Source organism: Vicia villosa, unplaced genomic scaffold (assembly GCF_029867415.1).
Source record: "Vicia villosa cultivar HV-30 ecotype Madison, WI unplaced genomic scaffold, Vvil1.0 ctg.000858F_1_1, whole genome shotgun sequence".
NCBI classification, from domain to species: domain Eukaryota; kingdom Viridiplantae; phylum Streptophyta; class Magnoliopsida; order Fabales; family Fabaceae; genus Vicia; species Vicia villosa.
Genome location: NW_026705387.1, coordinates 191,707 through 208,706, shown reverse-complemented (window position 1 = coordinate 208,706; position 17,000 = coordinate 191,707). Strand labels below are relative to the sequence as shown.

The 17,000-nt window shown below is 34.1% G+C and overlaps 2 protein-coding genes across 2 annotated transcripts; both read right to left on the bottom strand.

Annotated features, from left to right (window-relative positions):
* Positions 1 to 203: 203 nt before the first annotated feature.
* LOC131631736 (SKP1-like protein 14) lies at positions 204 to 804 on the bottom strand. The gene has a single exon (XM_058902502.1). It carries the CDS (start codon positions 797 to 799, stop codon positions 305 to 307), a length of 495 nt encoding a protein of 164 aa, XP_058758485.1. The 5' UTR covers positions 800 to 804; the 3' UTR covers positions 204 to 304.
* Positions 805 to 3,904: 3,100 nt separating this feature from the next.
* LOC131631723 (SKP1-like protein 14) lies at positions 3,905 to 4,681 on the bottom strand. Its single transcript, XM_058902483.1, has one exon. It carries the CDS (start codon positions 4,572 to 4,574, stop codon positions 4,044 to 4,046), a length of 531 nt encoding a protein of 176 aa, XP_058758466.1. The 5' UTR covers positions 4,575 to 4,681; the 3' UTR covers positions 3,905 to 4,043.
* Between the last annotated feature and the right edge of the window lie 12,319 nt (positions 4,682 to 17,000).

Below are 17,000 nucleotides of genomic sequence, written 5' to 3'. Positions count from 1 at the left end.
TACTTTCAATGGAATGAGATTTGAAATTTTTAATAACTCGAACTAAATCATAAGCCAAATAACAATAGAAAACAAAGAATGAATCACAAGAAAAAATAATTTGACCAAAATCTTATCGAACAAGAAGAAATCTTACATAAGAAGATATATTTGATCAAATTTGATTAAAACAAGAATAACACAGTTAAACATGAATGGTATACTATTAGGGAAAATAGTGCATATTAAATTCATAGATCTGAAGATAAGATTGGAGAATTTCTGCTCCTTATTCATAATCTAATACATCATAATTATTATTGACTCAAACCTCGTCTTCATCAAGTCCCTGAAAAGTCCAAGCACGCTCTTCTCGGACCCTAGCCTCTTCTTCGGGCGTGAAATCATTTTCGACCCCAAAATACTCACGCGCGTACTCTACGCTCTTATTCTCGAGTCGTTTTGCGATGGTCAGACTTAGAAATTCGAAAAGCCTATTCACGTTCAAGTAGTTTGCTGCAAGGAATAGGACCTTCAACTCCTCGTTGTCAAGATCTTTTACAAAGCTAGCTTCAAAATCCTTTGTGATCTCTCCAGCGATGTCCTTCTTACAGAATTCGATTGTCAAAGAGAGATCTTTGCTGAAGACATTTGGCAGGGGAATTGTTGAAACTCCATCATCTTCTTCGATGAAAGCTTGCACAACTTTCATCTGCTTTGCTATAGTGCCATCTATCTCAAACACAACATTGTCAGCTGTTGTTAATGAGATCATCTTAGAAGATGGTGAAGATTTTGAGGATGATGCTTCTTGGGCCATTGTGGCTAGAGAGAGAATGCAAGAATGATATGAAGAGAAATGAGTATAATGATGAAAAGACGTTACTTTTATAAATAGAGAACGTCACGAATAAATGACTACACGTTAAAATTACACCGTCAATCTACCGAAACAAAAATAAATAATTGGGATTCTCTTATATATTTGGATTAAATATGTTTATGGCCCTCGTAAAATATTCATTATAAATATATATATATATATATATATATATATATATATATATATATATATATATATATATATATATATATATATATATATATATATATATACTTTTAAATATTATTAAGTTTAATTTATTAACAATGGAAATTTTAATTTAAATAAAATTATTTTTTTTAAAATAATAATTATCTTATTTTATATAAATGGAATGTATGAGGCTATAAAACAAGACACATTGAAGACAAAGTAGTACTCCATTTTCAAATTCAACAAGATTAGACGAGGTTGCTCCTAATTGAAAATTGTGGAGGGGACAAAAATGTTCTCTTAGACTATGTTTGAGAATTTGAAAGGGAGGGAAGAACATTGAAAAAATAGAAAAATTGGATGGAAAGAATTGAGTTTAAAGGATAATAATCATAATTCATTTATTTTTTATGTTTAAAAGGATATTCAACTTATTTCATGTTTTGAAAAACTGATATTTTATTTTTTATTAATGTTATTGACATTGAATGACACATTAAAACAAGACATAAGAATACCGTGAACAATGTTTTTTCTTAATAATTTCATAATTAAATTATTAAATAGCTTTAAAAAAATATAGAGGATTATTTTTGTAATTTAAATATATGATCATGAAATTAATCACTTTCACTATTTTATTAATCATAAAAATATAAACTATTAGAATTTTTTAAAATAACTTAGTTTTCCAACTAATATACAAAAAAAATTAAATTACAAAGTTATATTTAGTATATTTAGGGCCTGTTTGGTGCGCAGGATATGGTAGAGACACGATAGAATATCAAACAGGATAAAGATAAGATAGGATAAGACTTATCCTATCATGTGTTTGATTCACACAAGATACTATATATATATATATATATATATATATATATATATATATATATATATATATATATATATATATATATATATATATATATATATATATATATATATATATATATATCCTTGTAAAATAATTATATTTTCTTAAAAATATTTTAAAATTTATAAATTGGTAAAAAAATAATAATTTTCTATAGTTAAAAAAAATTCATTAACACTATTGAGTAAATAATTTCAATTTTTTAAAAAAAAATCATGAATTCTAATATATATATATATATATATATATATATATATATATATATATATATATATATATATATATATATATATATATATATATATATATATATATATATATATATATATAAAATAACTAAATGACAAAATTATCTTACAAAAACATATATTTAATTTGATAAAAAATAATATTAGTATTTATATTTTGATAATTTTAATAATTATTTTAATTTTAAAAATTCTAACTTTTAATATTTTATTAAATTAAAAAGCTATCTTTATGACAATCATACATATTTTTTAAAAATTATTTATTATTATTTTTAATTTAATACCAAATTAATTTTTATTTAAATTTTTTCATATTTAATTTTCTATTTTAAATTATATTTTACTAGAGTAAATTAATAAATCATTTTCTTATCCTATTCTGTCAGATTCTAACGCAGCTCATATTCAGGATAACAATTTTAGTACTATATATTTTTTTTTTTTACTACGTAAGGTGGCTCAATCTATTTTCCATAAAAAAAAAAAATCTTTGTAACAAAAGATGTTGAATTTTATTTTCTTCCAAATTTGTACTTTACTTATAAAACTACTATGTATTTAAGTAAATTTGATTTTTTTTTTTAAATGGAGAAAAAAATTTATGGTAAAGAAATTAAAATTAAAATTTTTCCCAAAATAAAAAAGTAAAAGAACTTTTGAAGTTTTTTAGAACAAATTTAAATTTTCTCTAAAAAATGAGAAAAGGTTTAGAAAAAATATAAAAACAAATTCCTAAAATACTGTTCTATTGAAAGAAAAATTAAAAATTGTTTTTTCCTTAAATTACTAGGTTCCAAATTTTTTAAGCTCCAAATTTTTTAATCCAATAAAAATTAAATTAAATTATAAAAAATTTAAAAGTTTCAATTAAACATGACACTGATCCAAACCGTAAGTGAAAATGCAAAAAACAAAATAATAACCTTCTAAATAACAAAAATAGATAGAGGCGTAATTTGATCGATTTGAATCGGTTTTTGATTAAAAAATAGTCTGAATTGATGATATCCCCATTAATTTGGTTTGGTTCGATTTTAACCTTTTTCAAAAATAGAACCGAACCAACCTAATCGGTTTGGTTTGGTTTAGTTCAATCGATGGATTTACAAAGTTGTTTTTCCAAACATTTTACTCATATGTGTATTTTCCATAATCATGTTTTTCGGTGTATTTTATACCATTAATTTTTAAATTAATATATTTCATAAAATTTATTTCATACTCTAATTTGTTCTTGATCCATGTGAAATAATGACATAATTTTTCATTACATCATGAAATAAGTTACATCATATATAAAAATTGACACTTGACATTAGAAGGTTAAAAAGAAAATTAGAATCTTAATAAATAGAACACAACAAATCTTAATAAATAGAACACAACAAAGCATTATCGCATCAAAACTATTTTATAATCCGAAAAAAAAATTTGTTGAAAAAGAAACGAACTTGAACACAAACAATATAACCATAATAATAACGTAGAGAAAGAGACTTGGATTGTCGACTCTAAAATTACTTTTTCTGAAACAAGAAATTATGCCTTTTGTGCAAACACTGACCAAAAAATAAGTTACAACATTAAAACAAAACAACAATCCCCACCTACTCAATTTCACAATTATGCAAATTCGCTCTAAATTTCACAATTATAAAATTATAAATATTTTATTAAAACTATTTAAATTAAAATTTATTTTTATTATTTTAAAGTATTTTATCAGAAAATTACTCTTGCAATTTTGTTGCTGTCATGGACTAAAAAGCAAACTCAGATGGTATATTATTAAGGCAAAATAAAATTTGTAATTTCAATTACATAATTTAACATTGCAAAATAAATCCAAATCCCTAAACCTTAATTCCTAATTCTCATCCAAATCCCTAAACCTTAATTCCTAATTCTCATCTTCATCATCTGGATCAACTCCGGTAAAAGTCCAAGCCAGTTCTTCACGAAGCTTAGCCTCTTCCTCCGGCGTATAATCATTCTCAATTCCAAAATACCTTCGGACATATTCCACACTCTTGTTCGCAATTCGATCCGCAATAACCTGGCTCAGAAACTCCAGAAGCTTTTTAATGTTCAAATAATTTGCAGCAAGGAAAAGCTCTTTCACCTCTTCATTATTCAGCTTCTTCACGAACTCGCCTTCGAACTCCTTTGTGACTTTTCCGGCGAGGCTCTTCTCGCAGTATTCGATTATGTAGGGAAGGTCGTGGCTGGAGATGTTGGGGAGAGGAATAGTTGTGATTTGGCCGTCGGCTTCGTCGATGAAGGACTGGACGGTTTCCATCTCCTTTGCAATGGATGGCTGGACTTTGAAAACAATGTCATCTGCGGAAACGAGAGAGATCGTTGCAGATGATGATGGTGCAGTTTCGGAGATTGAGAGTGAGTTCAACTCTGATGAAATTTCTTCTGCCATGATTTCAAAGAAAAAAACAGAAAGATATAAAAACAGAGAGATGGTAAAAACAGAGAGAAAAGAGACAAAGAGTAAAAATAAGGATTTATGAATTTAAGGGTTAATAACACAGTGTATTTATAGACATGAAAAGATAGGTGTGCTTAGTTGGAATCCATTGGCCCTAAAAAAAAGTTAAATATAAATTCATAGGTTTATTTAGGAATTTTTGTTGTATAATAATAATAATACTAATATTGATTAAAAACAAAAAGATATGCTTACTGATTAAGTTTACTATTTGTTTCTATTTTTAAATTAATTAAATAATATTTTTTGTAACGTTTTATAATTTTTTTTAATGATTATCGGATACTCTCTTTGACCAAATTATAAGTACCTACTAAATAAAAAATATATAAATATGATAAACCTATTTAAAATTACTCCCTTTTCTTTTTTTTTTTAAAGATGTTTTTCTCAATCAATAAATTTTATTATATTTAACATAATTATTAAATTTATTTTTTATGTTTCTTCTTTTGTTGTTTGCAAGTCTCATAATAAGATAAGTTCAAGAGGGAATTTCGAGTTGAAAGACGTAGAGTAGGTAGACCTTCATTCTAACTAGAAGCAGACAATTACGCCCTTCTGCGTACCAATTATTGTCTAATGCAATCTAACAGTTGTTTGGAAAAACACATCACATCATTCACGAACAGTTTTAACTGCTATTGGTATTAAGGGTGTTCATAACGGAAATGACCCAATAGAAAATTGCTAACCGAAACAAATCTAAGTGAGAACTGCAAAAATCGCATTTGTTTCGGATGTGTTTAGGCAATATTTTAACAAAACGGTGTGGTTCTGTTTTTGTTTTGCAAACTAAACCAAATCAAACTACATATGTTAATATATTTGATACATTTTTAAAAATGACTCTGATCCAACAACTAGAGTTTTTATATTAAATTTGATTCGTAGATGTGCTTGAAAATGCAATGGTATGTTTTCTTGTTCATTTCTTTTAAATATTTTTCATTTGTTTTTAAGTATTAACCTCTTTGATTATGATATGTAATGAGCTCTAATTGAGGATATTTGAATATCATGATTTTAATGGAAGAGTTTGGTGTTACTGTGATTGGAAGAAGTTTGAAGCTGCATATCTCTAGGGGAGACTGTTGCATATCAGAAATCAACAAATTCAAAAGTTTCTAAATTAGGGTTTTCGTAGGAGAAAGTCAACTAAACTTTGACCGACCATAACTCCCACATGGAACATCAGAAATTTTCCATCCAAAGCTCATTTTAAAGGAAATTGAATTCCCTACAATTTTGTATCTCACAAGCCAAGTCTAAAAATGCTTCATTTGAGAGATATGGATCAAAAGATTATAGGCCCTTTTTGAAGGTCGACCAAAAGCAGTATTTTGTCAAAGCCAATATCATCAAGATAAAATTTTCAAATGGAAAAAAGCACCCAAAGTGGCTTGTAGAGGACATCCTGAGGTTTCCAGAAAGTCCTATAACGCCTCCATATGATAATTTTTTAAAGAGTTATGACCTGCGCAAGTTGTGGAAAAATTAGTGAAAATGCACAAAACTTTAATTGGCCAAAAGAGTATTTTCGAGTAATGGGCTTGCTAAATCCTATTTCCCACGACTAAGGGAGGCACAGGAGCTTACTAAAATCTATTTTTATAATAATATCCTATTTATTTGATTTTTTTGAAAAAATCAAATAATGTGAATAAAAGTTATGAAAATAGGATATATTTGAAAAACAATTTCCACCATCAATTCCATAACTCCAAATCCAATCCAATGGTCCATAATGATTCAAAAGAGTGTGCAAAAGGGAGGGTCGGCCAATTTTAGTAAAATTGGGTTCAAATCTTGATCAAAATTTTCTCAATATTCCATGGCATCCAATGTTGCAAAATCAAAAGATATGGATCAATTTTGTTAACCTAAATCAAGGTCCTATAAGTACTAAGGGAATACAAGGCATTAAAGAGGATTTTGGATACAGAGAAAATCCTATTCTGAGCTTTAAAAAACAAGAACGCAGGGGGCCATGGCAAACGGACTTTGAGTCCGATTTAGGTTCTCCCACATATCCATAAAGAATCCTCGGTACTTTCTGAAGCAATTGGCAACTTCTCCTTCGATCGCAGCCTCAAGAATCGCGACCTATATCGTCTCCGGTTGGTTGTTATTTTTAATCTCGATTATGAATGTTTACGCCTTATGAATGTGTTTTGATGGTGTATCCATGTTCATAATGATGCCACGATGCTTTCTGGTTTGTTTAATTTGAGTTTCGCTGCAGATTAAAGGTGTTGCCATTGTTAGGGTTCCTAAGCTCTAAATTGGGGAATCATAGTTAGAGACAAAATTAGGCAAAATTATTGATACCATTGAACTCAGAGGACAATTTCTAATCGGTCCATGTCTCCCTCATTAATTTATGCTATATATTTTGTGAGTTTACAATTTGCAGGTTTGGCTATGAGACTGAGTCGTAGGAGATCCGTAGCTGATTCGCAGCAGGACGAATGGAGAAGATGAAGCTGGGCGCGCGTTTTTCTGGTTTGAATTTATATATGACATGTTATTTTATATATTGTTGTTGGTGTATATTAAACAGATTAGCAAGGAAGCTCAAGTGGCAAGAGGTATTCGCTCGTGAGAGGAGGAGCCTGGGTTCGAATCCCCCAAGACACAGCAATTTTTAAAAAAAAAATCATGCCATCAGATCCAGTGTGTGCATGCCTGACAATCGTATCACGCGCCCCATCCCATCAGCCGTTGGATCTCCTGGACACGTGATCTGATGCCTCAAGAATGTTGCTCCACTGTGAACCTTCATGAGCCTGCCACGCTGAATTTTAAGCTGAGTATTTCTATTTTTTTTATTTTAATTGTACAACATTATTTTGTTCACTTATTTTATTTGGTTTATATATTCCATTTTTTTCCAAAATTCGTTTTAATAAAAAGCATTCTAAATTTTTTTCCTTTCTCACAAAAAACATATAAATAGTAAAAAGTTTATTTATTAAATAATTTTTATTCTTTTGATGTACATGATTATTCGATTTAAATTATTTAAATAATTTAATTAATTATAAAGATTTTTATTTAATTGATTAAATTACGTATTAGGGTTAGGATATTTAATCGAAACCTTATTTTTTTACCGATTTAATTAATTAGGTTGAAAACCAATAATTAATTAAATTGATTTTATTTATTCGATTAACCATGGTTAACTTATGCCCTAAATCAGGGTTTACGAAGATCACACCTACACTAAGAATTTTCTGTTTCTTTGTGCAGTTTCAGGGTTAGCACTAGGGTTTCCTCCGACTACGAACCATATCAGATCAAAGCTAAGTCTCCGATTCTATTTCATTTTAAATAATTATTTTTGTCTTTAAATTTAATTTAATTATTTTTTTCCTTTTAATTTCAATTATTTATTTGTATCCTTTTGATCAATGAACTGGCAATACACTCACCCCTTTTCTGTCTATTTTTCCTTTTCCAATTTTCAGGGTTAACAAACCAGTCAAAGCTCAAATGTTCGGTAACCCTGAAACTCAATTTAGTTTGTTTTTCTTTTATTATTGCTTATGTCAGAACTATCTGCCTTGTGGGGTTTTATTGCTTTTCTTCCCCCATTCCCATAATATTTTTGTATCTGCTCCGAGGTTGTATTGTGTGGCCTTGAAGGCACTTAAATCTGCCATATTATATTATTGCGTGGTTAGTAATCCTAGGGAGTGATAACCCTGAATTGAATTAGAATCACCTAATTACAAGATAATATAATTGAATCTGATCACGTGATTGTTGCACCCACGCACCTTTTATGGTACCCTTCTTGTTGCATGTTGCCTGTTGCCTTCTGTTTTTTGCAGAATAGCCATGCCCCTCGAATACGAGGATACCTCAGCAATGTTGCCCTCAGTTCATTCAAAGATCATAAGTCCCTAATGATGTTGCCTTCGATTCGCTAAATATGATCTCGTCCCTCGAAGTTGCCTACGAAGTGCTGAGGTATCCTCTGGTTGCCTAAACGAAAGGCTATTCTGATCCTTCCCTTAGACTACCTGCCCCTATATGGCATGGGACAGTCTTGTGGCGAACGATAATTCGACGACCCTTCAACCTCCAAATAAAAGGACTTCCCTACCCTCCTATGGTATGGATAGCCCTGAAAGGCTAAAAGAACATTTTTCATCTAACCAGGTAATTTGCCCCTAATTGCTTTGCTCTGGTTTAAAAATCTTTTTATTACACTTCATCTTAAAAACTTCAATAAGGCTACGCTCATTTACGAGCTAAAGTCCTTATTTCTTCTTCTTCCACCTTTCTAAAAACTTTGGCCTCAAAACTAAAGAGCAAAGCAATTAAGAGCCCATGGAAAACCATGGATGCAAAGGGTGCCTTACACCTTCCCTTTGCATAAATTATCCCCCGAACTCAGTGTTTTATTTAAAAGGTTTTTCATGTTCTTTTAGGCTTTCCGTTTAATTTGGATAAAATAAAAGTCGGTGGCGACTCTTGCTATCCGCAACATTTCAAAAAAGTCAGTTCACCGTATCACAAAACTGGCGACTCTGCTGGGGATTTTTTCGAATAAAAGAGGGGTTACCTTAAAGCTTAAGATCACTTAATGTTTGTTTTGCTTGCTTTATTTTTCAGGGCTGTTTCGGGAATTAAATGAAGGACGAATCCTATACCCGGATTCAAGTACACTTAAGATAGGAGTGGCATAGTCATGGCGACCTCTTTCACATATGTGGGAGATGAGTCAATATGAAGTTCACGCTTGAGTTAGTTAGGACTTCATAGCTATATGCACACCTTTCTCAAATGAGGGAGGTATATGTATGCGCCTGTGGGTGCGTCGGAGCTCAAGGACCTTTAGTCACCTTTAACCCATATTGGCTTTTAGGAACGTAGTAGGGGGACTACTTTTGACAAATGTTGAGAACTAGTCGCTACCCGATGCTACAATTCAGATAGGTTCTCTCTCAAAGTATCATTGCATGGTGCAAATGCATCATGTCCGAGGGTACTTTAGAAGGGCTGGTAATTCTGAATAACTCATAGAACCCGTTGCTGATATCATCCTTATCCTTAGAAGTACCTTTGGGGAAGGGTAGTTACCTAGTCAAACTCCATGCAAGCCTTTAAACCTAAGGACATTTGTGTGACTTGTTTGTGTGTACTACTAACCCTTCTATTTCCCTACAGGATCTGCTTGTAGGGCACTTCGTCCTTATTACCTTATGCTTTACCTATTGTATTGCATTCGCATGACATCATAAAATCACATGTCAACTAACCCTTTCAAGGATCTTAGGAATTTAGGACGCACAGTTTCAGATGTCCTTATCAAAGGACAAAATTCTCATCAAGGGGCAAGAGGATTTATTTTCCTCTGGCCGTATGTCTTCCAATTCAGAGACTCTACACCTATAAAGGGGCAAGAGGATTTATTTTCCTCTTGCCATATGCCTTCCAGTTCAGAGACATCATACCTATCAAGGGGCAAGAGGATTTATTTTCCTCTAACCATGTACCTTCAAATTCAGAAGTATCCCGAATCAGAGGCGATGACCCACTCGATATGGTGAGCTTGATTCTCAAAGAAGGACATTCAAAGACAAAGACCAAGATTCTTCAGACGAAGCGGTGACCAATCATTTCCTAATGTCGCAAACTAAATTTCCTAAAGATCCTTGAAAACATTGCATAACAGGTTCCCGCAATAGACTTCTCATTCTCTCTCGCTGTTTATTTCAGCACAAATGGACCTCGAGCAATCAGTCAAAAATCTTCAGGCTCAGAATATCCGATTCCAAGTTTTGATTCTGAACTTGGACAAGGGGCAAGACGAGTTGAAAAACCTGGTTAACCCAGAAGAAAAAGGATCAGCATATGCGGCAAAGTTTACTCCATTGCACATGTCGTTGTTTCAAGTTCTACAACAATTGCTCAGTCGGAGCTTGATAACTATATTGCCTCCGTATTCAGTCCTGCCAATCCGGCTCCAGGGTACAAGTACAATATAATATGTTCTTATCATTCGAATAGTCTGGATCATGACACCGAAGATTGTAGACCATTGAAGCATAGGATTCAAGATTTGATCGATGACAAGATCACTGATTTCAATTCACATGAGGAACTTCATATAACTAATGCTGTGCATAATAAGAAGAGTCGTAATGAACGCAACCAATCCGTGGGGACAATTCTGATCTCTACACCAGTTCTACAATAACGACGAAAGCCAGACGTACCTAAGCGTCAATTCACCAAGATCAATATGTCATTAGCTTAAGCATTACAACATCTGTTGAAGATCGAATTGATTACTCTGAGGGACCCTCCTAAGAATGCTAACACCTCCACTCCTGGCTATAAACCCAATGCGAGATGCGCATACCATTTCGATAGTCCTGGACATTACACAAACAATTGTCGGACATTGAAGAATAAGATTCAAGATCTAATCGATGATAGGGAAATCAAATTCAACTATCCTGAAAACTCCTGGGATGATCACTGCTCCTATGCCTAGTCATGACAAGACTGACTGACGTCTAGACGGACGAACTTTTGGATCATTAGATCTACTTTCATTTGCAAGTTTCTTTTTCTGTTTGTTTAAACATTTGACTCATGATAGACATTATCTGTTTTAATAATCATCATCAGTGCATTGCATATGTTTGTCTTGAACAAATCATTTCGCTATCACTCATTTTAAATTGCGTCTTTACTTTGCATATGTTTTGTGATACTCAACTCCTGCTAAAGCTGTATGCCTTTTGAGGGAGGATGACGAAAATGGTACCGCAACCTCATACAGTATGCTTTTGAACAGACTATGCTGACGATGTACATGCATTGTTTCAATTCCTAAACAGTGGAGATATAAGGATGTTAATCCCTCGTCAACCCCTTTGAGCCTAAGGAGTAGAAGTTTTCTTTCTTGTACAATTTAAAACCCTTAATCGTAACCTGGGGCAGGGTAGTTACTCAGTTAACTCAATTATCTTAGTTGTTGTCTACACAAATAATGATGGGTTCCCGCAACCATTAGGTCAGGCAGTCAATATCCACCAAAGAGAAAAAGCTATTAAGTCAAAACTTATGAAGGAGACTTATCAAAAATCGAAACATCCCGCTGACTGTAACCTCAAAATAAACAGTTCAGGCAAAAGTTAGGGATAACAAAATCAATGTCAAAAGAGAGGTCACTACAAATCCTCGAAAAAAAAGAAAAAAGAATTACAAAAAAGGAGGACTGCCTGTCCAAATAAACTGTCGGTGCTGAAACCATCATCAAATGTCAATGTTACAACTTCAAAGCTTTGCTAAGACTTAAATGCAAAGTCAACTGAGCATAGGATCGAAGAACATCACGAAGATTGGGATGGGTACAAATAAACTTTGAGCTGTTATCCTTTATTTCTTAAACCGTGAACCAAGCCACGTTACAACCCTTGAAAGTCCTAACTAAAGCATGGTTAGTTCGAAAGCATACTGTCACCAAAAAGGTATTCTAACTCCTCAAGGTTTGCCATAAAATCTGAGTTGATATCTCCTTTTACAAACATCACGTTTTACAAATATCACGCTTTTACATCTCATGTTTTAATTTTTTTCAAAAAAAACTCAAGACAGACGTATGCGTTGCATCTCATGAATTCATTATCAAACATATTCTGCTACATAATTTCAAATGTTAGCAACAGAAAGAATTTGCACAGGGTACAACTAATGACTGAAAGTTATCCCGACAGACAAGATTACTTCGAGAAGCAACGTCTCCTACGTATACAAGGGGCATGGCACGCTTTGTCCAAACAATCTGGGGCAATCAGGTCAAGATTCGAAGAATCTCTCAAATGCCAAACAGTCAAAGGCATACATCCCAAGTGGATTTCAAACTAGTTCCCGATCAATCTGGGGCAATCAAGTCAAGATTCTGAGAATCTCTCAAGGGTGCCAAAACAATCAGGGGCATGCATCCAAGTAGATCTGAAGCTACTTCCCAATCAACATGGGATGTTGTCCTGGGACTATGATTACTAAGGGCATGTCGCCCATAGTGCACATCTCATAAAGTCCTCGCGAGGCGAATCTTTCCAAAGTCCCTACTAGCAGGGGAAAATCTATGCGAGTCCAACTTGACATCCTGATCAATACTCAGTGGTGTGTCCTAATCAGTACAAATCTAGGAATGGCAGTTACTATATTACTGGGGGCAACATTAAAGACATCCATGCTTTCCCACAAAGTCAGTTTCACTGGATCATATCCCCACAGAGTGATCATCTCCAAATGTTCTCGTCCCACAAAGACTTAGTTCCTCAACAGAGTTTACATCTTCGACACTGCCGGTTCCCCGACACTTTTCTCTTCTCCAAACAGGGTTATTCATCTCTCTTATCCCTAGTCAGGGTACATCAAGATCAATCATTTAAATGGCTATCCCCAAGCAGAAATCATAAATCCCCAGTTGTATATCTTCCAGACAAGATAAAGACATCAGGGTCCCGATCAAGATACTTCATATGATATGAATCATGACCATACATCGCATACATATCCATACATTACATATAGTATCTCATGATAAACTCATGCATAACATATAAAGTTTCTCATTTATTTTGAGGGACTCATTACATAATACATGCATCATGACATTGCATAATGACTAATTTTACTTTTTCAGGATACAAGTACAAGCAGATGAACAAAATCTCTAATTTTCAAAGATCTAATTCAATTAATACGAACGGTACTGACACGGTCAACGCTCAGAGATCTAATTCTATCATCACGAACGGTGTAGACACGATCAACTTTTCCAAAGTCTAATTCAGTTACTACGAATGGTACTGACACGATCGACTCTCAGAGATCTTATTCCATCATCACGAACGGTGTGGACACGATCATTTTCGAAGATCTAATTCAGTTACTACGAACGGTACTGACTCGGTCAGCTCTCAGAGATCTAATTCCATCATCACGAGCGGTGTGGACACGATCAATTACCTCCTCAGTCTAATTCAGTTACTACGAACGGTACTGACACGACAAGAGATCTAATTCTATCATCACGAACGGTGTAGACATGATCATCTTTCCAAGATCTAATTCAGTTGCTACGAACGGTACTGACACGATCAACCTTTAAGGATCTAATTCCATCATCACGAACGGTGTAGACACGATCATCTTTCCAAGATCTAATTCAGTTACTACGAACGGTGCTGACACGATCAACCTACAAGGATCTAATTCTATCATCACGAACGGTGTAGACACGATCATCTTTCCAAGATCTAATTCAATTACTACGAACAGTGCTGACATGATCGACCTTCCAAGATCTCATTCTCCACGAACGGTGATGACACGATCAACATTCAACAACCACTTCTCAACACTTCAAGTTCAGATATAGTCTAAATGTGCGACTCATTCCGACTTTCAAAAACTTATCAAGACAGGTGGCATCTTAAAGCCCACTTCATACTCCCAACATCCAGATGGCATCTGTAAGCCAATCTCCAACAGACACTTCTAAGCTCAGATGCAGCCTAACGTATGGCTCATTCTGATACTTCTAAAAAACATGGCACCTGGTCTAACGCACGACTCATCCTTCAGCTTAACGCACGGATTTCCAGACATCTACGGATGCAAATTGGATCCGTTCTAACGCACGACCCATCCTTCAGCCTAACGCACGGCTTTCCAGACATCTACCGATGCAAATTGGATTTAGTTTAACGCACGACTCATCCTTCAACCTAACGCGCGGTTTTCCAGACATCTACAGATGCAAATTGGATTTAGTCTAACGCACGACTCATCCTTCAACCTAACGCACGGTTTTCCAGACGTCTACGGATGCAAATTGGATTTAGTCTAACGCACGACTCATCCTTCAACCTAACGCACGGTTTTCCAGACATCTATGGATGCAAATTGGATTTATTCTAACGCACGACTCATCCTTCAACCTAACGCACGGTTTTCCATACATCTGCAGATGCAAATTGGATTTAGTCTAACGCACGACTCATCCTTCAACCTAACTCACGGTTTTCCAGACATCTACAGATGCAAATTGGATTTAGTCTAACGCACGACTCATCCTTCAACCTAACACACGGTTTTCCAGACATCTACGGATACAAATTGGATCTGATCTAACACACGACACATCCTTCAGCCTAACGCACGGTTTTCCAGACATCTGCTGATGCGAACTAGACCTAGTCTAACGTACGACTCGTTCTAAATAAGTCTATACGGTCTAACGTACGACGTATTCTGACCCTCAAGTCTATCGAGCTGGATGGCATCTTTAAGCTAATCTCAATCATACATCTTTTCCATACCCCTGAATGGCATCTTTAAGCCCATCTCCAATAAACTTTCTCTCAAGGCCTGGATGGCATCTTTAAGCCCATCTCCGACAAAAGCCCCTACTTCAGCTAGGGCAAATTCCTGGGTATTCTAGTGTTTAATCCTCTTCTACCTTCAGATTCCGACAGGCACATATGCCAGTCTACATATTCAGATATAAGAAATTGAACAGGGGCAGCTGTCATACCCCAAAATTTGCCCATCTCATTCAAACTCATACCAAGGTACAATGCTCAAAGACACCTCCTCCTAAGCAAAGGCTCAAAGAACTAGGGTTTATGGTCTCCTGAAGAAAATCAATTAACCAAAAGCTCCAAGGCATCCCATATGGTATATGATACTCCACACTACCTCCATGAAAAATTTCAGGTCTCAATTCAAATGATTGATCACTCAATTGCTTAGAAAGTCAACAGTCGACTGGTTTGACCTAAAAGTCAACTGTGGTCAAAATACAGTCAAAACTCTTGACTTTTTGTCAACATCCTTATTATGAAATATCATTCACCATTTGATCAAGAATTGATCATGTTTCATCAAGGAAAGATCAGAAATCAACAAATTCAAAAGTTTCTAAATTAGGGTTTTCGTAGGAGAAAGTCAACTAAACTTTGACCGACCATAACTCCCACATGGAATATCAGAAATTTTCCATCCAAAGCTCATTTTAAAGGAAATTGAATTCCCTACAATTTTGTATCTCACAAGCCAAGTCTAAAAATGCTTCATTTGAGAGATATGGATCAAAAGATTATAGGCCCTTTTTGAAGGTCGACCAAAAGCAGTATTTTGTCAAAGCCAATATCATCAAGATAAAATTTTCAAATGGAAAAAAGCACCCAAAGTGGCTTGTAGAGGACATCCTGAGGTTTCCAGAAAGTCCTATAACGCCTCCATATGATAATTTTTTAAAGAGTTATGACCTGCGCAAGTTGTGGAAAAATTAGTGAAAATGCACAAAACTTTAATTGGCCAAAAGAGTATTTTCGAGTAATGGGCTTGCTAAATCCTATTTCCCACGACTAAGGGAGGCACAGGAGCTTACTAAAATCTATTTTTATAATAATATCCTATTTATTTGATTTTTAAAAAAAAATCAAATAATGTGAATAAAAGTTATGAAAATAGGATATATTTGAAAGACAATTTCCACCATCAATTCCATAACTCCAAATCCAATCCAATGGTGCATAATGATTCAAAAGAGTGTGCAAAAGGGAGGGTCGGCCAATTTTAGTAAAATTGGGTTCAAATCTTGATCAAAATTTTCTCAATATTCCATGGCATCCAATGTTGCAAAATCAAAAGATATGGATCAATTTTGTTAACCTAAATCAAGGTCCTATAAGTACTTAGGGAATACAAGGCATTAAAGAGGATTTTGGATACAGAGAAAATCCTATTTTGAGCTTTAAAAAACAAGAACGCAGGGGGCCATGGCAAACGGACTTTGAGTCTGATTTAGGTTCTCCCACGTATCCATAAAGAATCCTCGGTACTTTCCGAAGCCATTGGCAACTTCTCCTTCGATCGCAGCCTCAAGAATCGCGACCTATATCGTCTCCGGTTGGTTGTTATTTTTTAATCTCGATTATGAATGTTTACGCGTTATGAATGTGTTTTAATGGTGTATCCATGTTCATAATGATGCCACGATGCTTTCTGGTTTGTTTAATTTGAGTTTGGCTGCAGATTAAGGGTGTTGCCATTGTTAGGGTTCCTAAGCTCTAAATTGGGGAATCATAGTTAGAGACAAAATTAGGCAAAATTATTGATACCATTGAATTCAGAGGACAATTTCTAATAGGTCCATGTCTCCCTCATGAATTTATGCTATATATTTTGTGAGTTTACAATTTGCAGGTTTGGCTATGAGACTGAGTCGTAGGAGATCTGTAGCTGATTCGCAGCAGGACGAATGGAGAAGATGAAGCTGGGCGCGCGTATTTCTTGTTTGAATTTATATAC